The 22945-nt window shown below is 32.5% G+C and overlaps 1 protein-coding gene across 1 annotated transcript in view; it reads left to right on the top strand.

Annotated features, from left to right (window-relative positions):
- The window catches only part of LOC129231784 (hexokinase-2-like), a 45804-nt gene that overhangs the window by 13587 nt on the left and 9272 nt on the right, over window positions 1-22945 (top strand). Inside the window, exons 3-7 of the mRNA XM_054866151.1 lie at window positions 7854-7993; window positions 14197-14412; window positions 16905-17004; window positions 17515-17707; window positions 22592-22747. Coding sequence (XP_054722126.1) covers window positions 7854-7993; window positions 14197-14412; window positions 16905-17004; window positions 17515-17707; window positions 22592-22747 — 805 coding nt within the window. The remainder of the gene's footprint in view (window positions 1-7853; window positions 7994-14196; window positions 14413-16904; window positions 17005-17514; window positions 17708-22591; window positions 22748-22945) is intronic.

Below are 22945 nucleotides of genomic sequence, written 5' to 3'. Positions count from 1 at the left end.
GGGGGGGGGGGAGGGGGGCAAAGTATTTTTCCTCATGGGATCTATGTGTCTTCAAATTGAAGATTTTCATATCTCAGACAAAAAATATTTTTGAATGAAGCCCCTTGATCCACAGTGGGGCAAAAACACAAAAAAGCATCTAAAAAGGGTTTTTAAACCTCTATCATTTGTTTGTTTACACAGGCATGTAATTAGCGAGTTTTTTCGATTTGTTGGGGGTCAGGATCCAAAGTTTGCAGGTTTATGCAGCTAATTCCCATTCAAGGTCTTCATACAGACCATTGATGACTAATTGATATTAATTTCAAAGAGTACATAAGAGTACATTTTTTTGTAAAGTGTTTTGAAAAAAATAATCTTGAATTCCCTAGTTTTCTGTGCTAATCAAAACAGATTTTAGGTTTGAATATTCTATTATTCATTCTTTTCGTCCTATTATTATCCTTGGACACAAGATAAATTAAATATACACGTCTGTAATGAGAAGAAAAAAATTATTGACTTCTTAAAAGCAATTTTTTTTTTTAATTCCCGCACTCATGGTTTTTTCACACTCTAAAGGCTCCCTTTTAGCTTTGTAGTGGACAAAGGGCTCTAAAATTCCAATTCTGATGCCTAAGAGGTAGTCCTGTGCAAATTTAGTAATCCGCAATTGGTTGGATATAGATAAAGAAAAATTAAGCTTCTTTTAACGTTGCTATATATGGATATTCTGAAATCATAGCAATTATTATTGAATTTTCAAATAAGAGCATAACTAATAAATGAGATATTATTCAGGTATACCTGTAAAGAATTGAAGTTGGAAAAATGACTCAATATGGTGTCAATAACGAAAGCATACAGCAAATTTATGCCCACAAATTTGTCAGTCATATTTACTGGAAATAATTTTCCTTAACATATTTTCATCACCTCTCAAGAATTAAAAGTTCCTTGAATTATGACAAAAAGTTTATTTTAGTTAAAGAAAATCTTTTAAATTTAATGATGAATGTGCAAAAAAGTGCTGGAAAATTTAGTTTAATTTTATAGTTTTCCGACTTAGTGTAACTTGGGATTGAACAGCGGGACATTAAGGGAAAAGCAGGGCATTCAGTGAGTGGGACTGTGAGATAAAAAGCAGGACTGTCCTGCAAAAATTGGGATGTCTGTTCACGTTATTTATTGCTCACATCTAGTGATGAAACCAGTCAGAAAAAAACGTTTTTTTTTTCAAAAAAGTTTATTTCCACTCCAAAAAAATTGAAAAAATGAATTTTTTCAACTTAATTTTTTCAACTTTTCAGGAAGTTTTAATTAAAATTTTCAGCTAAAACTGCTTAGAAATTTCTCATACTTAAATTCTGATGCTATTTCCTCCCCCCACCTCCTCCTTGTATGTTAAAATACTGTCTAAATTTGACAATGCAAGTTCTTCTATGATAATATAATTTGCATATAGATCAAAAAACATTCTATACTTTTTGCAAAAAAATATAAACCAATACCGTTACTGAAGAACTTATTTTCTTTCCTCATAATACAAACAAGCATAGCTTTCATCACAGAACTATGTTTCTGCTGACTGTGAGAACCAAAGCACAAGGTGCGCCACCCCTTCCCCCCCTCCCCCAGCAATTTTCCATGTAACTTCATTAAAAATAAATAAATTTACAAAACACAAAAAATATTACGAGAAGACCTTTAGCAATAAATAAATTGGTTTCACACTGCCCGCCTTTCGAAATAATACAGAGGTGCAATTGCTTGATAAAATTTTCAATCAAGAGCCGCAAGTCCTTTAATCAATCCTATTCCCTATAGAGCAATTGGTTCAGAGAGTCCAAACTTATGTGTAGTTTAGGGTAGACCTTTGACTCTAAAACAGGCCATACAGTGTAATAAATGGGATTGAGGTCTAGCGATTAGAGCGTTCACTCTAAGGATAACATTAAAAAAAAAAAAAAATACGCCCTTACACCACTTGTCTTTATGGCCATATGAACTGGTCTGGAATCAAATTAAAATGTCCTGTCTACATTGCTGTGCTGAAGTGCTGTTAGGTCGACAAAAGAACAACAGCTTCTAAAATGTCCTTCTAGTACATTTTTTGATTAATTTTATGGCCCTCATCCACAAAAAACCAGAGATTTTTTGCTGCTTGTGTTGATTCTATCACAAACAAATCCTGACTTCGGATTTTGGCGATGTTTAACATTTTCTTAGGTGCTTGGAGTGTCTACACACCAAATCCTATTGTTCTAGGGCTTATGAGCTGGTTGAATGGTAAATCAAGGAAAGGTATCTCTTCCATCTTGGACTTGTGATCCGTCTCAAACATTTCTGGTCATTGGAGTCATACGAATGCCTGAACTTTTTGGAACTCGTAAAACTTCTGTTTGAGCTGTTTTTGCCCTTAATCCCACTTATCAGTCGCAAATTTCCATCTTACGAACGACTTCTCTCGTGGGAACCCAAGGATTTCATTGAACTCGCTTTTGGATGACCTGACGATTAACTGAAATGTTCACTGTTCGTTTTAGTACACTTTCCGGACATCGACTATCATTTCCAAGTCACTTGAAGTGGCATACTGCATCAAATACTTTTTGCCGAGACACAACAAGCAAATGAATCTTCATTCTACTTGGTTAAACAACTTTAAAATAGTATTTATTTTGCTTAAAATTGTAAGAAAACTGAAAAAGAATACATAAACTAGGAGATATATTGTAAATTATTTTCTTCTAATAAAGTGAGAGACAGAAATAAGACACTCATTAACAGAAAATACTTTACTTCCATTTGATGATGCAATCTCTGTCCGAGTTTTTCCTTTTTTTTTTCTTTGCCGCTCTCTGTATACTGCTGTGCCAAGCACAAAAGTGCAATCTGCAGTATAGCTCAAGCTGAAATATTTTAAGTTTGGTTCTTCCATGTATTTGATTCAGATGTTTTTTTTTTTTTTTCAGAATTTTTAAATAATGGTTCTTGATCAAATGACCAATGAAATGAAAGTAAATTACGAAAGTAAAATACGAAACACAGAAAAACTTGATTATAATAACTCAGTGTTGTTCAAAAGTGTAGGTGTGACTACTTTTACTGCTGTGCTTAGCACGAACATATGAATAAACTGAAACTCCAGTTTAAGTTTTGGTTTAGCTTTAGAAACCATTACACAGTTTTGGTTTGGGTTTTCTGTTGAAAATAAATAAAAAAAAATAGTTTTGATTTGGGCTTAGACTAGATTGGAAAAAATCAAAACTCAATAGCTTTCACTTCAGACAGTAAAGTTACATTGTAAGGGAGGGAAATCATATTTTTATTTCAAACAATATCAATCATATTTAAAGTCAAAAATTACTATTATTATTTCAAGTTTCAAAGGCAATCTAAAAAAGAAAATAATTGTTATGATTGGACACACCTTACTCAATAATATTTGTTGAATGACGACTTGACTTTTTTCTGGTGTATGACCAAGAAAGCTCTGAGTTATAAAACAAATAGGGTTTTTTTTTTCTAATTAAACTTAGCTTTATGTGTATTTCTGTCAAGCAGAAAAAGAAGATAGGTAGATTGCATATATTTTTTAATGCTTAACCCTTTATATGTTCCAAGAAACACAGAGCGATTGAGAAACAGTATTCTTATTCATAAAAAAATCAATTTTTCCCGAAAAAAAGCCGGTAAAAAAACTTTTTCCACCATTCTAAAATTTCCGGAAATTTTACATCTCTATGTCACGTCTCGGTATTCCAGTTGAAGCCTTGTGCAGAGATGTGTGTGGCAGAAAGCACTTATTTGTTAAGAAAAGCAGGTGTTATGTTGCTACTCCTGTTCGTTTATGGCGATGATCTAACGGTATAAAAGGATGAATGGTATACCAAAAAATCAAGGCGGTCATTTAAATGTTCAATTGCCCTCTTGACTCTAAAAAATGATTGTTTTTTCATATGTGTTTTTTGTTGTTTTCCGATGAAGTTTGCATTATACACCCTAGAAAAATTGAAAATGACACATGTGCAGAAAAATTAAATTTTTACCGTTTACCCGCCAATGTTCCAAAAATGGAGCATCATATTTAAGTGAAAATTTTCCCAAGAAATAACGTTAAAATAAACAAGTTTTTTTAACACAGTTTAGTCTTATTTCAAAGTATTTTTTGATTTCCTGCTTGATTGTTTATATGTTTTAAATTATTTATTGCGATTTTTCAAAGATGAGTGTTTTTTTAGCTTTTTGCAACTTTTTCTGATAAAATTTACCAAAAATTGACTTTTTCAGAAAACGTGATGATATTTATTATAGTTGTGAAAAATACTTTAATGTATGATTTTAAAATGCTTATAGAAATGTACAATGATATTTCCGAAAGGTGTACCCCTTCAAAATAGCATGTTCCAATTTTGGAACATTGGCGTTTTCGGGAGTCAAATTTCCAAGAAGTAAATCGTTCGACTTCAAAGGGGAAATTTCATTTTTTGTAATATGTTTCTTTTTTTTTTTCTAATTTTGAATGTACTCTGATGTAGATGTTGGCAAAACCAAGTAAGTTTATATTTTGAAAGGATATGACGTTTCGTTAGCAAAGAAAATAATAACAGTCTTCTGTTTGACGGACTATATGGCGACGAATCCACACCTGCTCGGAAAGCTACATTGTTACGTGATAATAAAAAATAATATTAGTGAGCATTTTATTCTTCATATTTTAAATGCAGTTCAATAATTTGCTTGCTTTGTTTTCGAGCGAAACGAAATTCTGTTTGATGTATACCAACTGTTCATAAATGTTAAAAAGTGTCTACAAGATTTCTTACTATAGAACAAGCTGTGGCTTATTTAGAGACATTGTCAGATTCGGATTTGCCAGATGTAGATATATGCCAATTACTCCCTGATGAACCAGGAAATATCACTGAGGAAGAATAGATGTTGACAGAGATGAAATCCTACAATTTTTTGGTTTGCTGCTATTGAGTGGGTACCATTCTGTACCTTCTGAAGATATGTATTGGAGCAGTGCAGAAGATACATCTGTGCCAATTGTACCAACAGTTATGCCTCAAAATCGTTTTCGAAAAATAAAAAACTTTCATTTGATGGACAACCATGAATTAAAACAAAATGACAAACTAAGAAAAGTACCCTATTTACGAAGAATTGTGGAAAAACCTTCAACAATTTGGTGTATTTCATGAAAAATTGAGCATAGATGAATCTATGGTTCCCTACTACGGTCGGCATTCATGTAAAATGTTTATTAGATGAAAACCAATAAGATTCGGCTTCAAAATTTGGATGTTGTGCTCTTCAAGTGGATACCCATATTCGATGGAGATTTATTCAGGCAAAAAAGAAGGATCCCCTGATGTGCAATTAGGATCCAGAGTTGTAAATGATCTATTATCAGTTTTGACTGACACGTCTAAGCATGAAGTATACTTTGATAACTTTTTTACATCATATGACTTAATTTCTCAGCTATCAAAAAAGGTGTACGAGCAACAGGAACAATTCGTGAAAACTGAACTGGCCATTGTCCACTGAAATCTAAAAAAGCCCTTTCTAAAGAAGTTCGAGGAAATTTTGATTATCGATCTGATGGATCAGTGTACCTGTGCAGCTGGAATGATAATGCAGTGGTTACATTAGCATCTAATTTTCATATACATGAGCCACTTGCATCTGTAAAATGTTACTCAAATGCGCAGAAATGCAAGATAGATGTGCCACAACCTCATCTTATCAAGAGATACAATGAAGGAATGCAATTCTTCCTTTCATATCATGGGCATTAGATATTTCTGTATTGGATTTTCTGAATTCTGATATGTGCATAAATGCAATTTAAAATATTATTTTTAAAGTATTAATTTATTAGTTTAAAATATTAATTTATAAAGTATGCTAAAAACCGCATTCAAAACCTCTTAGTTAAAAAAAATTCTCTGAAAAAAAAACTTCATGCAAAGCGCCAATGTTCCAAAAATGGAACACGCTGAAAAACATAGTAAAAAATTTTTTTCTGGAAATTTTATTTTATTTCTGTATTTACTAGACATAAATAGATATAATTTCAAAAAATTACTCAAATTTGATCATCCGTCAATAGTTCGGCGGTTAAACGGTTAATAGCCAGTGCCAAATTGAATTGTAAATACCTTTTAAATTATTAGGAGCCACTTTATCCAGAACTCGACTTGTTGCTACAAATGCATAAAATAAAAAATCCAAATTTAAACATTAGCTTCAAATATTCTTGAAAAGAAAAAAAAAATTCAAGTTGGCGCACATTAAAAAAAAATCATTTCCCAGTGATAAAGGTGGTATTGGAAGTTAAAAAACAAATTGTAAACTTGTACTGTGCACATTGCAATTGCATATAGACAAAAAATAGTAAAATCAAACAAGTATTGCTCTATTCAAAGTAGCCTGCACCCTTCAGGAGGGGGAAGAGGGGTAACAGACATATTTCTCCATCTCAAAACCACATGTTTGTTTTGTGTAATTCTTTGTATTTTTTTGATTTATTTTTGTTTTTGGATTTTTTTTTTTGCCAGTCATTTGGCCTTCCTTTTTTTGTTTGAATAGGAAAGTGAGCGAGTAAAATTCAACATTTGTCTGATTTTAGGAAATTTTTATCCCTTAGAAAACAAAATTCCCACCCTTATAGTGATATTTTACAAATTTTGAATTGGGTAAGGGAGTTCAAGACTAGTGATTGATAGTCTCAATATTTCAGCTGAAAAATTTTTATTTGATTAGTAAGACATGTTTTCATGTGTGATATCTTTTATATGATCATAAAAAAAGGGGAAATTCTATACTAAAATGCAAAAAAATAAACGGGGAGAGCGTGAAAGCTATTCGCAATACAAGCCTATTTTATGTTAAAACAAAATTTGGAATCACTCCTGATTTTCTTTCAAGAAAAAAAAAAGCTAACAGCATATTTTTCAAGAAGGAGGTTGAAAAAATTACTTTGTTTCCTTTAAAGCTCTTGATATCTGTTGTCCTAAAATTTTAGCAAAACTGTGTCCCATTCTTTTTCTAAAATCCTGAAAATGCAAGATTTAATAGTTAATTTAACATGGTTATTTTTGCTTTTGATTTATATAATGCTTCCATCTACCATGATCAGTGTTTGCTAACACACAGCTGCCACATCCAAATGCATTCATGTTTTATTCATGTTTACTTTACAGCGGTTATATTTTCATATACCAATGAAAGCCTTTCCTTTCGTTAATACTTAGCTTTAGAGTGAATTCAAATTTATGAATTCCATCAAAATTCATTACTTTACTCACACATACCTACAAAAGAAACTGGGAAACAAGAACTTGTAGCTCAGGTGAGAACCCAGGTGCCTCCATCTGGTGGAAACTGGGCGTCAAAAACTACTTACGTGTCATGAATCAGCCCCTTAATGGTGTCACATGAAAGACAGATGCCTTGTTGGGGTGTGCTCTAGGTCAAGGCCAGATGGCTTCTTACATAGCCCCATTGGAAACAAACAAGAACTTATAAAAGTTTCACTAAGCAACAAATAATTGGATTACCTATGAATATAGATATCTCATTAAACCAAAGATTTAACTCAACAGTGAAACTCAATAGTAACAATTAGACCTAAACAGCCAAAATACCAACTGTAAATAATTTTTGTTTTCAAGTGTGGTTTGTGGCATTTAAAAGTTAATTACTTAGTTGAAAATCAAATGTTTGATGATATTCGAAATTAAGGTGAAGTGATGTGAGTGTGTGTACATTTTAATTAAACCTAACAAATATCTGTATTAGAAACACATAAGTATTGCTTTAAACCATGATTGTGAAATATATGTATTTTATCTTTTTAGAACAAGGAAAATTTCTTGCTCTTGATTTGGGTGGCACAAATTTTCGCGTGTTGTGCATAGATCTGGATGGAGATCAGTTTAATATGATAAATGAAATTTATGAAATTCCACAATCAATCATGCTTGGATCAGGAGAACAGGTTGGTATTTATTTGTAATACTGAAGTCCCTTTAATTTTATTTCATGTAGCATTTGTTGACGATACATTTATTTTTTGATTTTTATAACTTGTTTGAATAAGTAAGAGTTAGTTATAAAACTTCAAATGAGTTGCTAGGAGAAAATAAAGTAACATCTACTAAAGAAAGCACAAATGGACAGTCATGATAAAAAGCTACTTGTTTCAAAGGAATAAGTATATTCTGTATACCCAACCTGTTTTTTTTTTTTTTTTATAACAATAGTAATGAAAGTGACGACAAGTGAGAAGAATTTTTAACTTAACAATCCTAAAGATGCTCAATGGTTTTTGATGTGCCAGAAATTGTTTTCTTTTTTCGAAGCATGTGATGATGTTTTTTAGGTCATGAGTGTTATCCAAAAAAAAAAAAATAGCAGGCAAAACAAAGTTAGACATTTCAAAAGAAACTTTCTTTAGTAATCTACAGGCTCTTCAAAAAAAGTGAATTTTTATGATTTTTTTTAGTAGGTATCAACTCTTTTATAACGAGCAAACATAGCAGTCCCTTCGCTCTTGTTTTAAGCAAGTTTGACTGTATTTTCTCCACTCTAATACACCATCGAAGATAATTAATGTGAAGCTAGTTCTCCTAATTTAAAATACAGTGTATTAATGTAAACATTAAAATCAAAACCTTTTTTCTATGTATCAGAGAAATGAAAAGTAGTATTAGCTATGCAACTAATGGATTAGCAAATCATGGCAGCAAACAGTAATCCTTATAGACTTTATTAGCTGACCTGTTCAAAACATTCCCACTTGACAGTGGTTAAAATCCAATTGTGTTTTATAGTATGTTTTCAAAAAACAGTTGCAATATCAGTTGTTTATTTTTCTTCAATGGCAGTGAAAAATAGAATAACCTAATGCCGTACTTTTGTAGTTTTAAAAAGTATGAACAAAGCACCAAAAAGAAGAAATATTTATGATACTGTGATTTACCTTGCTAAAATAAGAATTTTCATTTCTAATTTTAATGGAACAATACAAAAGTGGTTCAGTATCCTGCACTGAAATTAGATTACATACTCTCGGAAACTTGATCAAGATCAACGCAAGGGGAAAAAATCTTTAAAAAAGTTCAACACACTGCGGGATCAAACTCAGGTTCGCATTTCTAGCACAATGCTCGAACCATCTGAGCCACACGTTCTCACTCGTGGGACGCTGTACATTAAAGAAATGCTTAAAGAAAAAACAAAATACACCAACTTTTTTTCAAAAAAAAAAAAAAACCGCAATGTGAGTTTTCTGTTGAGTTTTTGCTAAAAGTGAAATTTATTAAATTTGATCAAGTATTGATGGAGTATGGCATTGAAGTAGAAAAAAAAAAACACCTTGGAGATATAACGTATTGGAAATTCCTAGTTTTTTTGTTTTTTCTTGTTTCAAGCAATTGCTTTTGTAAAAAAACTAATTAAATTATTTGATCAAACTTTTTGAATTTTATGGTAAAATTTCAATTTTATATAATTTATAGGAAAATGGAATAGTTATTGGCCCCTTTATATATATACAGTGGTGGACAGAATTATAGACTCAAGTTTTTTTTCTTTTGTTTCAATTATAACATGACTCAGTTTAAATCATTTTCATTGAAGTGAATATGAATAGTTGAAGAAATAGTTCTAAAATTAGTACATCGTATCAATTAAATTAAAAAATTTATGAAATTAGAAACTTTGCAAATTTAATATTTTATCATTACGTGAAACCTGGACAAAAGTATAAACTCAAAGGTAAAAAATCCAGGATTACGAGAAAGTTTCATTCGAAAATGTTAATTTAACGCCATAGAATGAATAAATGTTGCCATCAATGATTGCTAAAAGTTTTGTTTTTGGAAATTAATGAGAAACATATAAATGCACCGCTGGACAAAATTATAAACTCAATTTTTTTTTCTCCATTTTTTCAGTCATAATTTAACTCGGTTAATTTTTTTTTTCCAGTAAAGATAAATAACTGACTAAATAGTCCTAAATTCAATATAACTCATAAACTTCATAAAATAAATAATTTAATTAAAAAAATTCTTAACTTTAATATCTTAATTCGCAACTCCAATAAACAATAGGGGCGCTGCAGCCACTGTCTAATGGCGGATGAAAAAGGTAAAACAAACAGATGCCGTAACTTATAACTTGTTTTGAAGCTTAATGAATGACAGTAATATTTCATCGTGCGTGTGGGAAATTTTCTTTTCGATTCCTCTGAAATTACATTACACCATAAACTCTCTGAAGTCTGTAATTTTCTCCAAAGAAAACACGTGTAACGGAATGTTTTACCTTTTTCTTTAATATTGTTAATCATCGCAAGGTAGCGTATTCGAGCTCTGAAGTTGCGAAAAACACATGAAACCTGGACGAAAGTATCAACTCAAAAGTAAGAAACTCTGAACTTTGGTAGAATTTTATTTTTAGAATTTTGAAATGCCTCAAGGTTTAAAACTTACAGAGCAACAAGTAGGAAAAATTGTGGCCTACAGAGTTGCTGGTAAAACCCAGCGCCAAATTGACAATGTAGTTAAATGCTCCCAAGGGGCAGTAAAAAATGTACTGAAGTATCCCCCAAGTTATGGAAAAAGAAAAAGGATGGGAAGGCATTCGAAACTGAGAGAGATTGAAGATATATTTTACGCACAGCATCAAACACTGGAGCTTCTTCCAGCAAAATTCTGAAGACTTTAAAACTCAAGGTGAGCTCTAGGACAGTTAGAAGAGTTCTACAACAAGCTCAGAATATGAAGTGGAGAAAAATGAATCACAGCCAAAGCTGGAGGTTCGGCATATTACTGAAAGATTTCAATTTGCACAGCGACATATGTCTTGGGAAAAAATGTCGAATTCAGTTGTTTGCTCCGATGAAAAAAATTCAACTTGGATGATCCAGATGGCTTAAGATACTATTGGCATGACATTAGAAAAAAAGAACAACACATATTTAGCCGAAACTTTGATTTAGGTTCTATAATAGTTTGGGCTGGTTTCTCTCAGCATGGTAAAGCAGGATTGGCGTTTCTCAATGGAAGACAGAACGCTGAAGATTACCAATTAATACTGGAAGATCATCTCTTACCTTTTGCTCATCTGATTCCTGTAGGTAACTGGTTATTTCAGCAAGATAACGCGAGTGTACACACAGCGAAATGTACAAAAGAATGGTTCAAGCGCTGGGGTATCAGTTATCAAATGACCAGCTCGTAGTCCGGATCTTATTCCGATCCAAAATCTTTGGGGGACCATGGTTCGCAAAGTTTATCATGATGGGCACCACTACCAAACCACAGAGGAATTAAAAAGGGCAATACTTTCAGCATGGAACCATATGACACTGCAGCTGTTGGAAACTCTTGTGAAATCTATGCCTAGCCGCATATTCGAGGTAACTCAGAAAAATGGTGGCCAAAATCGTTTTTAAAAGTTAGTAGTTTACACTGATGGCTAGATTTAATGCAGTGTTAATTTTTAAAACATTTCAAATATTGATTTTTTTTTTTTCAATTTGTCCATGTTAATAGCAAAATTACATTTTCATAAATCTCTGCTTTGTTTTGCTAAAGTAATTGCAAATGTAACTTATTTAAACTCAAATTTTTTTTTTTATTTTGTCAGCTTATAATTGCGTTTACGCAGTATCGTAAGTTTGTAATTTTGTAATTCAGCATTGGTTCATTTTTGGATATTAAATTATTAAGTATTTGAATCAAATTCTACCAAACTTCAGAGTTTCTTACTTTTGAGTTAATAATTTTGTGCACGCTTTATGTGTTATGAATATATTAAAGTTAAGAATTGTTTTAATTAAATTATTTATTTTATAAATTTTATGAGTTATACTGAGTTTAGGACTATTAAGTCAGTTATTTATCTTAACTGGAACAAAAAAAAAATAACTGAGTTAAATTATGATTGAAAAAATGGAAAAAAAAAATGAGTTTATAATTTTGTCCAGCGGTGCATTTATATGTTTCTCATTAATTTCCAAAAATAAAACTTTTAGCAAACACTGATGGCAACATTTATTCATTCTATGGCGTTAAATTAACATTATCGAACGAAACTTTCTCGTAATCCTGGATTTTTTACCTTTGAGTTTATACTTTTGTCCAAGTTTCACGTAATGATAAAATATTAAATTTGCAAAGTTTCTAATTTCGTGAATTTTTTAATTTAATTGATAAGATGTACTAATTTTAGAACTATTTCTTCAACTATTCATATTCACTTCAATGAAAATAATTTAAACTGAGTCATGTTATAATTGAAACAAAAGAAAAAAAAATTGAGTCTATAATTTTGTCCACCACTGTATATATATATATACACACACATGACTCTATATCTGTATGTTTGAAATTAAATAAATAAAATATTTTGGTATACATAAAAAATACTTAATTTGATACAGTATTAATGTATTTAATTATTTATTCTTTACAAACAAGTTTTCAAATATATTTTCAGAAAAAGTCTACGCACAAACAAAAATTGACAGTAACTGGACTAACTTTATCCCAGTTATTGGCCATATTAAAAATTTATTACACTATATTCATATATATGAATATATTACGCCTTTTTATAAATATGGTGCACCATTATATGAAAATATACCATTTTATGGACATATATCACTGTACCATTATACAGAAAAGTGATTTTTTTTCTGGCTTTTACAGAAATTCTGGCTTTCTATGTTTGTTTTGTAAACTTTTTCTCTATTTTTTTTTCACCCCTCAGAGTGATCCCTTACTTCTTATAAATCCGAAAAGATTCTGATTTTTCTTAGATATTTTCAGTCCTTATTTTCTTCCCTTGATCTTCATCCACTGCAATTTCCACCTTAAACATATGGCTTGAAAGTATGCCAGCATAGCATGTGCCTCGCAGAGAATTGCGTACCTTGTTTGAGATTGAAATTCTTTTGCATCCCAAAAATATTTTAATCATTTTGAAAGCTTTGTGGTATTTTCATTCTCATTTCATTCATTGTTTTAATAATTTATTTATTATTTTTTAGTTGTTCCTTCATACCATTTAAAACTAACCATTAAAAAAAAACGTGGTTAATCCCAGGTTTGGATTTTGATAAAATTTCACATATTTGCTCTTTCTATGCATTTAAGAAAGCATATAAAGGAATTTTGAGAATCTAAAATGGTTTAAGTTTTACAACCTGTTAAAAGTTTTTGAAATTTTTATAGTTTTCATAATTTACTAATTTTGCAACTTCAGTGATCTTCAACTCATCTTTTGGTTGAACATAAGTACATCCCCCCCCCCATTTGAACTAAACTTTCTGCCCCTTCTACTAAAGTCAAATGTAATATGTACAGTAGTCCCTCGTTTTACATGTAAATTAGGACTTAATAGTGATGTTAAAATAGGGGTTACTTTTCCATGAATGGAAAATACTGCATTCTAGTGATCGATAAGTATACATAATAAGTTAAATGTTCACTTTTTCAGGAACATATGCACAATGTGCATAAAGAACATGAATTAAGAGCTGGTTATATTCTTTCGGCAGTCATTAATTATTTTTCTCCATAGTTCTTAGTGAGGGGGTTAACGCTTCCGGAATCACTTACATCATTTCTATGACAAGATCTTCCTTGACTAACAGATCATAAAGATCATTTGCCATTGTCGAGGAATGGCTCGAAATTTTCAGGGTGAAAGCTTTTGGTTGTGTGTCATCGATGTCAGTGTCCTCTTTGGCTTCGTTGTCTTTTGTTTCATCTGAAAGCTCTTCTCCCAGTGGGCTCGGAATTGTGTGAATTTTATAACTTCTGGAAAGAGCTGTGGAACCAATCACAAAAAATGCCTCCAGTGGCCCAAGTTCGCCTATTAGCACTCCAAAAAGCAGTGTATTACGGGTTATCTGCAAGCTCAGGAAGTTGTGTATTGAAAGAAGGGAAATTTTTATGTTTGCATTGCCGCATCAGCGTAAAATCAATTCATCTGCATAAAATAAAGGTGTCGAATCTTAAAGAGTGTATAATCAAATCTGCGTAAAATGAGGGTCTACTGTATTTAATGTGCTAATTAATACCACATGGGATAATTTCAGTGTCATTTTCAGCATTTGTGAAAATAGTAACTATGATAGATACTTTGTGCATTTAAGCTCAATTTTTTTTTTTTTTTTTTCAGCTTTTTGATCATATAGCAGAATGTTTAGGTCATTGCTTAGAGCAGCTTGGTTTGACTCATAGAACATTGCCTTTGGGCTTCACTTTCAGTTTCCCTTGTTTGCAGAAGGGACTTACTAGCGCTATTCTTGTTAATTGGACAAAAGGTTTCAATTGCTGTGGTGTTCAAGGAAAAGATGTTGTGCAACTGTTGCGTGAAGCTGTGAAACGGAGAGGGGTAAGAAAAGTATTTTTCAGCTTAATTAGAATTTCCAAAAAATGGAGTCGATGTTTTCAATTTAAATTTTTAGTCTATTGAAACCGGTCTGTTATGCAGTGATGTTCCCATCAATTTTTTTGAGGGTAGACTCCCAGTAATCCATTATGCACAATATGTGTATGTGATCATATACATAATATGTCACAATATGAAAATTTTTGAAGCTTAAGCATGTACGCTACATGTCTAAAAATGTTAGAGAGTATATGGAGTATACCCTATGGGAACACCACTGCTGTTATGCACCATGTCCAATCACTCTGTTTCAAACATTGTGATAAACAAATGTATACTATATTTTGTTTTAATTTTCTATATAGTCTATAATTTTGGACTGATTGGTAAACCAGGCCTTAGGTTCTTGCTTGCAGACGGAAGTTGCCTTTTGTTGTGCAACTTTACATACTATATTACCCTTACTAATAAGATGACAGTGCTCTAACTTCATGGTAGCAGAAAACAGAAGCTGCTTCCTGGTCCCCACTATCATTAATAATGTTTAAAACATGTCCTACTATACATATCTGTCTAAAGAAGGCAAATTAAATATCACATGATGTTTATTAAAAGTTTTTTTTAATGAAATGCAAATACAAATACAAAAGTGATGACCAGCAACAGGCTCTGGGCCCAGCTAGACTGGTCCTAGTCAATTTACAATCCCCAGTGAAGATCAATGGCCCTCTTAAAACTGTCTACTCCTTTGCTCATTACCACCTCTTCCGGTAAGCTGTTCCAAGGTTCCACTACCCTGCTAAAATAATAATTTTTCCTAATATCCATGTTAGCCTGAGATTTAAATAGCTTAAAACAATGACCCCTTGTCCTGTTTTCAGTGCTAAACTTTAGCCCCGTAACATCTTTCGTTTTAATAAATTTAAACAGCTGAATCATGTTCCCTCGGTCTCTTCTTTGCTTAAGACTGTACATTTTTAGCCTTCTAAGCCTGGAATCATAATCTAAGTGGGAAAGTCCACTTATTAGCCTTGTAGCCCGCCTTTGAACCCTTTCCAATACATTAATGTCTTTCTTAAGATAAGGAGACCAAAACTGAACAGCATACTCCAAATGGGGTCTTACCAAACTTCTATATAAGGGCAGAAGAACTTCTTTAGATTTATTTGAAACAGATCTATTGATAAACCCAAGCATCTTATTGGCTTTGTTGCTAGCAATGCTGCACTGTTGGCTAAACTTTAAATCCTGACTTATTAAGACCCCCAGATCAGTAACTTTGTCTGCCTGACTAATGACTAAACCTTGCAAATAATAACTTGTACACTTGTTTCCATGCCCTAAATGTAGCACTTGACATTTCCCAACATTAACAGCCATACCCCATTTATCAGCCCACTCCGTAATATGATCTAGATCCTCTTGCAGCTGAATTGCTTGTTCATCATTTTCTACAGTCCCCATAACTTTGACATCATCAGCAAAACAATTCATGTTCCCAGAAATATTTTTGTGAATATCGTTCATAAAGACAATGAACAAAACAGACCCTAACACTGATCCTTGAGGAACCCCGCTTAAGACCTCACTCCAATTAGAATAATTTCCTCTTACAACTACTCTTTGTTTCCTTCCGGTCAGCCAGTTTTTTACCCAAATGAAAGTTTTCTCTCCTATTCCTATATCAGCTAATTTGCTAAGTAGAGCAACATGCGGTACCTTATCGAAAGCTTTTTGAAAATCAATGTAAACAACATCTACAGGCTTCTTATTGTCCAAAACCATGGTAACTTTGTCATAGAAATGTGATAAATTAGTTGCACAAGATTTACCTTTCCTGAAACCGTACTGAAAACTAGTCAATAGATTATTAGTCTCTAGAAAATTTACTATCTTAATTTTCATCAATGTTTCAAAAATTTTGCAAACCACCGAAGTTAGACTCACAGGTCTATAATTTCCCGCACTCCCTTTTGACCCTTTCTTGAAGAGCGGTGTAATATTAGCCAGCTTCCAGTCCTCTGGCACTGTCCCCGAATTATAAGAAGCATTGAAAATGTTTGCGATTACATCTGCTAATTCCTCTGCACATTCAACTAAAATTTTTGGATAAATATCATCTGGCCCCGGAGCCTTAGTCCCTTTAATTTTTTTCAAATGAAGTAAAACGTCATCCCTGGAAAATACAAAGTCCTCAAGCTGTACTATAGCTTGTGTCTTGTTGGTGTCAACTGTTGAGATACAGTTATCGTTAAAAACACTCGAAAAAAAGTTATTAAGAACATTAGCAATATCACTATCGTCTTGAATTAAAATTCCGTGCTCATCAACCAGTGGCCCAATATGACTATTTCGAACTTTCCCCGAATTAGCGTATGCAAAAAACCTCTTGGGATTCCTGTTTATGTTATCTGCCAGTCTTTGCTCCAACTCTCTTTTCTGATGCATGGTAATAAGGTTTTAAATGCTTATTGGTTTTGTTCTTATGCTTCTAGAATGTTGATATAGATTGTGTTGCTATTGTAAATGACACAACTGGTACACTTATGTCCTGTGCTCATAAGAATAAGGATTGTAGAGTGGGCCTAATAGTTGGTAAGTATACTGCTAAAAAAGAAGTATTATTTTGTAAAACTACAGGTTTTTAATACATACTAATGTTCTGTAATTTTATTTAGTTTACCTTTTTTTCAAACAAACTACTATTCAAATAAAGTGGTTCTTGTTACTATTTTAGTCTTAATATTTACTAGAAAAATTGTACCTGTGAATAAAATGAAGGACCTTGTCTTGTATGTTGTGTGTAAGCCATGAATTGAAAATCTATAGCCAGTGTGCATATCTCTTTAAAAAATCATACTGAAATGTAATAGTCACAGATTTTATATATACTAGCTTATGACTAAGTATCAGCTAGTCTCAAAGGAAATTTTATATCCATTTCTTCATTTTCATGTTAATTTAATATTGCTCATCTTTTTGCCTTATTAATAAATATTTTTAGTTTAGATTACTTTTTAATCATTGTATTAAATATCTTATTTGCCCTTTCTTATTCGAACTGTATTTCACTACAGTTTCAGATTAGTTTTTCCTTTTATAAAGGTACTGGAACCAATGCTTGTTACATGGAAAGATTAGAAAATGTTGAAACTTGGACTGGAGACAATAACCCTCCAAAGCAAGTAATAATTAACACTGAGTGGGGAGCATTTGGAGATAATGGATGCCTTAACTTTCTAAGAACAGAATATGATTATCAAGTTGATGAAATTTCACTTAATAAAGGAAAACATTTGTAAGTATTGAAAATGTGCATTCAAAAAAGAATAATACATTTGGATGTTTCTTTCTGGTACACCAACGATTTCCCATATAGTTGTGTTGTCCCTCGACACTTTGCACATTGCCTTTTATATATGTATATATATATATATATATATATATATATATATATATATATATATATATATATATATATATATATATATATATATACAAATATACATATATATATATATACATATATATATACATATATATACATACATACAGGGGCGGACTGACTGACTTTGGCTCAGTCGGCAAAAGAGTATTTTGGCCCACCTCTGTAAATTAAAGTTGAATTAACCAGTACCGGATCTCGATTCTTCCGAGCCGAGCAAAGACATTAAACTACCGCTATAGTTCTTATTTCCCTTTAAGTTTCTAAATCAAGTTTTAAAGTTTAAAAAAAAGAAAATTTGTGAAACGTAAAATAAAGCTAACTTTTTTATGTGCCTTCAAAGGATACTAATGGTGTAAGTCTGAAAAGGCACATCTTTAGGCTTCTATACTGACAACATAGGAAGGACACGAGGAAAGGGAGGAGTCGGGTAAATTCCCCCGGAAATTTTTTGAAATTGGTTGATCTGTATAGGCATAAGGCGAAAAGAATTGGGGGGAAGGGGTTCTAGAGTTCCCTTCCAAGCAATATTTTCAAAGTTGATGTCAAAAAGGGTAATTTTGCAACTATCGGTAATGTTGAAAATAGGAAAAAGAAAGGGTTCCCCCACAATTTTGTTTTCTTAACTTTTTTTTCTAAATTGAAGTCGTTTTTTGGCTATCTTTGTTTACAATAGAATGTCAAGGGCTCTTCCCAAAAATTCCCCAAAATGGGAAGTTTTAGAAATAAAATTTTAGGTTACCCTTGGTAAAATTAATGGAACAGGGAAGCATCGGGAACTCTCTGCATAAACGCTTCGATTTTGAACTATTAAAAAACGAAAAACTATCATTGATCGTGCTTGAGAAAGGAGGATGCTCAGTGATCTTATTTGAAAGCATTTAAAAACTGAAGTATACTCTACCCAATTTTAAACAGCATTTAGTTACTATAGGGAATCCGGCGACTCTCCTTCTTAATTTTTCGACATTGAAATTTTAAAAACATAATCTTATAATGTGTTTGAAAACATTAAAAAAAAGCAGACTGGTTTCTCGAGTGTTTCCCCCCAGTTTTTTTAGGAGGACGCTGTACCCTTCTGCTTTTAAGCTAACTTTTGAGCCTTAACTTGATCATCTCTCCTTGCCCCTTAAAAGTTTAGACAAAACTGCACAAAAGCTATTTTTTTTTTCAAAAGGTAAAGATTCACATAAGTCTGTCCTTGAATGTCCCTCTTTCGTTTCAATAACTTATCCACAAGAATCTGATTAGAATATCTCTGAATATTTTTTGCATTACCTTTAAAACTAAACATCAAAAAGGTTTTCAATATTTAAAAAATAATTACTATAACATTGTATGTAACTAGAAAACCAAAAAGTAAAAGATGCACCTTTTGTGTCTTACAAAACTTCTCTAAACAGTACCCTTTTATCTGAGAGCGCACTGCCCCTTTTCTGGTCTGGGGGAAACACTGGTTCCCTCAGGGCATTTTTTCTGAAACTGAAATCAATTTTTGGCTATAGTACATATAAAAGGGTTACAGAGCTCTCCCACGAAAATTTTAAAATGTGAAATTTTAAGCTATCTTTAGTGACTTTAAGGGAACGGCGAAGGTTCGAAGCTTTGTCTGGCAATTTTTTGATATTTAAATCTGAAAAACAATTGAGGGCCTTGATGCAAAAACCAAGAACTAAGTAAGTCCAGACTTACTCATTTTTGGTAAGACCAACAAATAACATTGGTGTCCGGTAAAAAGGCTAGTATCTTTCCCACATTATTTACTAGAAAGCAGAGGTCTGATCTTACATTTGGTTCCCGTTGTAGCACCTAAAAGTAGTGTATTAAATTTGAGGATTTTGGACATGTGTTCCTTTTTGATCTAAAAGTCTTCGTACTACAGATTCTTTCAGGATATGTCCCCTTTTGTTCAAAATAAAACGTTCAGAGGACGGATTTGTTACCTTTTGATCAAAAAGCCACACTTTACCCTTAAATAAAATAGGATTTTCCACGTTCGGACTTCTTGAGAGCAAGTGGTTTGATAAAGGTCGTCTGAAAGATTTAGAAAATATCATAAAACGAATTTTTCAAAAAATTTGACATGTTCCCTTTTGATAAATTACTCCTCAACTAATGTAGCTCAAAAAAAAAATAAATAAAAAGATTTAAACCTTGCCCTCCCCAGCACCCCGGAACTCAGTCCTAAATCCACCTGTATTCAGGAGCGTCTCAAAGTCGAAATTTTGTTCTGTTTCAGATGCAGTTTATCGTAGTCCAGACGTGCTTTAGCTTTCCCGTATGCGATTCGGAGATGAAAATACTCGTATAGCAATAATTTACAATAGAGCAGTGAAATATATTGCCAACTGACAGCATTTAGTTGAATCTGTTGCAACCAGTGAATACCAGGGGTGTGCACAGAAATTTTGGGACTCGTCACAAATGACTTTTACGGGTCCCCCTCAATCTTGTTTACCCCCTAAGTCCCTACATCTATTTCACCCCTCATTTAAAAATCTCGGACCTTCTTCAGGATTGGAACCGGGCCAACAGCTGTCCCTTCTTTGCCCGCCCCCTCCCCCTGCATATGCTCATGTATCAAACCCCAAAGCATGATCCACACATTTATATCAGTGCCAGGGCCGCTTTGTCTAATGGTGCAAGTCCCTTCAATTTTTGTTAACAGAAGTGCAAATACGAGTTTATAACCCGCTTTTTTTCGTCCCAGGCGCTTTTCCAAGCCATGTCGGACCCCAATTTCTCTGGCCCCCTCCCGTTTCCTCAATGTGGGAGCCATGGCCCCTAGAACTCTAAAAACTAGAGAGAAAGTTGATAAAAGAGAGGAAAGCGTTCGTACCTAGTGAACTTCGGCTATTTACTTTGGGCCGTGCTTAGGGTGGGGAAAAAATAAACCTGTTTCCAAACGCTTTTTTTACATAGATTAAAATAAATTGCATGTTTTTATTTATTTATTTTTTAATGACACTAAAAAATGTTAGGTGTGAATTTAAATGTATTGAGTTTAATAAAAAAAATGCTTGAAGTGGCCCACCGGGCGGTTAACCCAGTCGAGGACCTGGCTAGTCCGCCCCTGCATACTTACATATATATATATATATACAGTGGCTCCCAAAATTGTTCATACACCTACAACTTTCAATGAAATAGGACCCTATCCATTGGTTAGAATTAATATTTCAGAATAGGTATTTAATTGTAAGATCTTTGATCAATTTTCAACTAAACTACATAAACTTTAAAAAAAAATATATTAAAACTTTTTTTTTTTTTAAATCAAAAAGTGCCGGAAATTTTATCTCACAAAAGTCTTTGTACACTTAAAAAAATGTCTACATATTATTGAATAATTTAACTTTTTATTAAGTTATTATTTAGTAGAATATCATTCAGTATGAACAACGCCTTTTAAAAGTTTGGGAATAGATTTCATTCTTTTTTCTTTCATGTTTTTGCTTAATTTCTGAGTAAGTGTTCAACTACACTTCGCATCTTACTGTTTCTAGCTCTATTTTCGTTTCAAAGCCGTATTTTCGTAATCTAGCCTCTAGATATCTCTAAATATGTTATATTAAGTTCAAATCTGGAGATTGAAGGGGTATTTTCTAAACTTTAGGACAATTTTTGAGGCATTAGACGCAAACATTGAACAACAAAGACAACTGAACAACAAAGAAATCCATAAGTATCTTCAAATTTTATTTACAAAAGCAATTTTAGTTTTTCATCATGTTTGGTACGAAAACTGGTAAAAAGAGATGCCATTTTGATACTGCAACTTTTCTTTTATAAGGAAAAAAAGTACAATTGAGAACCTGAATAGCTACTGGGAACACTTCACGAGTCCTCAAACAAATCAAAAGTTGAAAGGTTTAGATTAGATAATAGAACCAGAAGACTAGTATGGAAACTTTTTTTGTTTCCAATTTTTCATTCTTGTGTGTGTGGTACTCGAAACACTTATAACTTTCATTCAAACTCTTTGAGCGATACACATTATTCCAAAAAATATAAAAAAACATGCTTCGGTTCTTAAACTTTTTTCTAAATTTTATTTTCATTAGTCCCCTCTCCCTCCCCCCTTTATGCATTACTCTATCGCCCCTTCCAACAGGATCGTCTGGATCCGCCACTGTCTGTGGATAAGGTGCACAAAAATATAGTAGTATGGGTTAAAAGGCGAAAGCAAGATTATGCATTGAAAAAAAAAGGGAAAAAACAGGAAAATTAGTGAACATTTTTAAAAAGTAAGAAAAAAATAGGAAGTCTGCGGACCCTGTATATTTCAATTCACAACTCCAGAGCTCGAATACACTACCTTGCCGTGGTTAACAATACTAAAGAAAAAGGTAAAACATTCCATTCAACGTGTTTTCTTTGGGGTAAATTACAGACTTCAGACAGTTTATGGTGTAATGTAATTTCAGAAGAATGAAAAAGAAAGCTTCCCACAAACACGTTGAAAAATTACTGCCATTCACGAAGCGTAGATGCAAGTTATAAATCACGGCATATGTTTGTTTTACCTTTTTCATCTGCCATTAGACAGTGGCTGCAGCGTCCCCTATAGTTTATTGGAGTTGTGAATTGTTTAAACTACTGGTTCTTTCATGTTTCTGAAAATTACTACGATTATTAAATTTTTCTGTGTGTTTTGTGTAATTTTCATTGCTGGTGTATTTATCATTAGTTGGCATCGAACTTACTTGGGCAGTTAAATATATTTTCTTATAATAGGTTCGAGAAAATGATATCTGGCATGTATATGGGTGAAGTTGCTAGGAGGATCTTTGTTAAACTTGCCAATGATGGAGTACTGTTCAAAGGGAAGCTGTCAGAAAAATTTAACACAGCTTATGGTTTCAAAACTAAATATATTTCCAACATAGAAAGGTAAAGATTTCCTTATGTCTTTTTATCTTAATATTCTAGTAAAACAGTTTTATTGTTGATTGATTTTTATGCTGATTTATCTACAGCACCTCTTAAAACATTTTCTCCTTACTTCATTTAAAAATATTTACCATTCCTTCGGGACATATCTCGTACATTTCTTTGTTATTATTTATAAATGCTTGTTGCCAGGCGAAG

Source organism: Uloborus diversus, chromosome 10, assembly GCF_026930045.1.
Source record: "Uloborus diversus isolate 005 chromosome 10, Udiv.v.3.1, whole genome shotgun sequence".
Classification (NCBI taxonomy): domain Eukaryota; kingdom Metazoa; phylum Arthropoda; class Arachnida; order Araneae; family Uloboridae; genus Uloborus; species Uloborus diversus.
The sequence above is the reverse complement of the archived record's forward strand: the minus strand, read 5'-3'. Positions and strand labels throughout refer to the sequence as shown.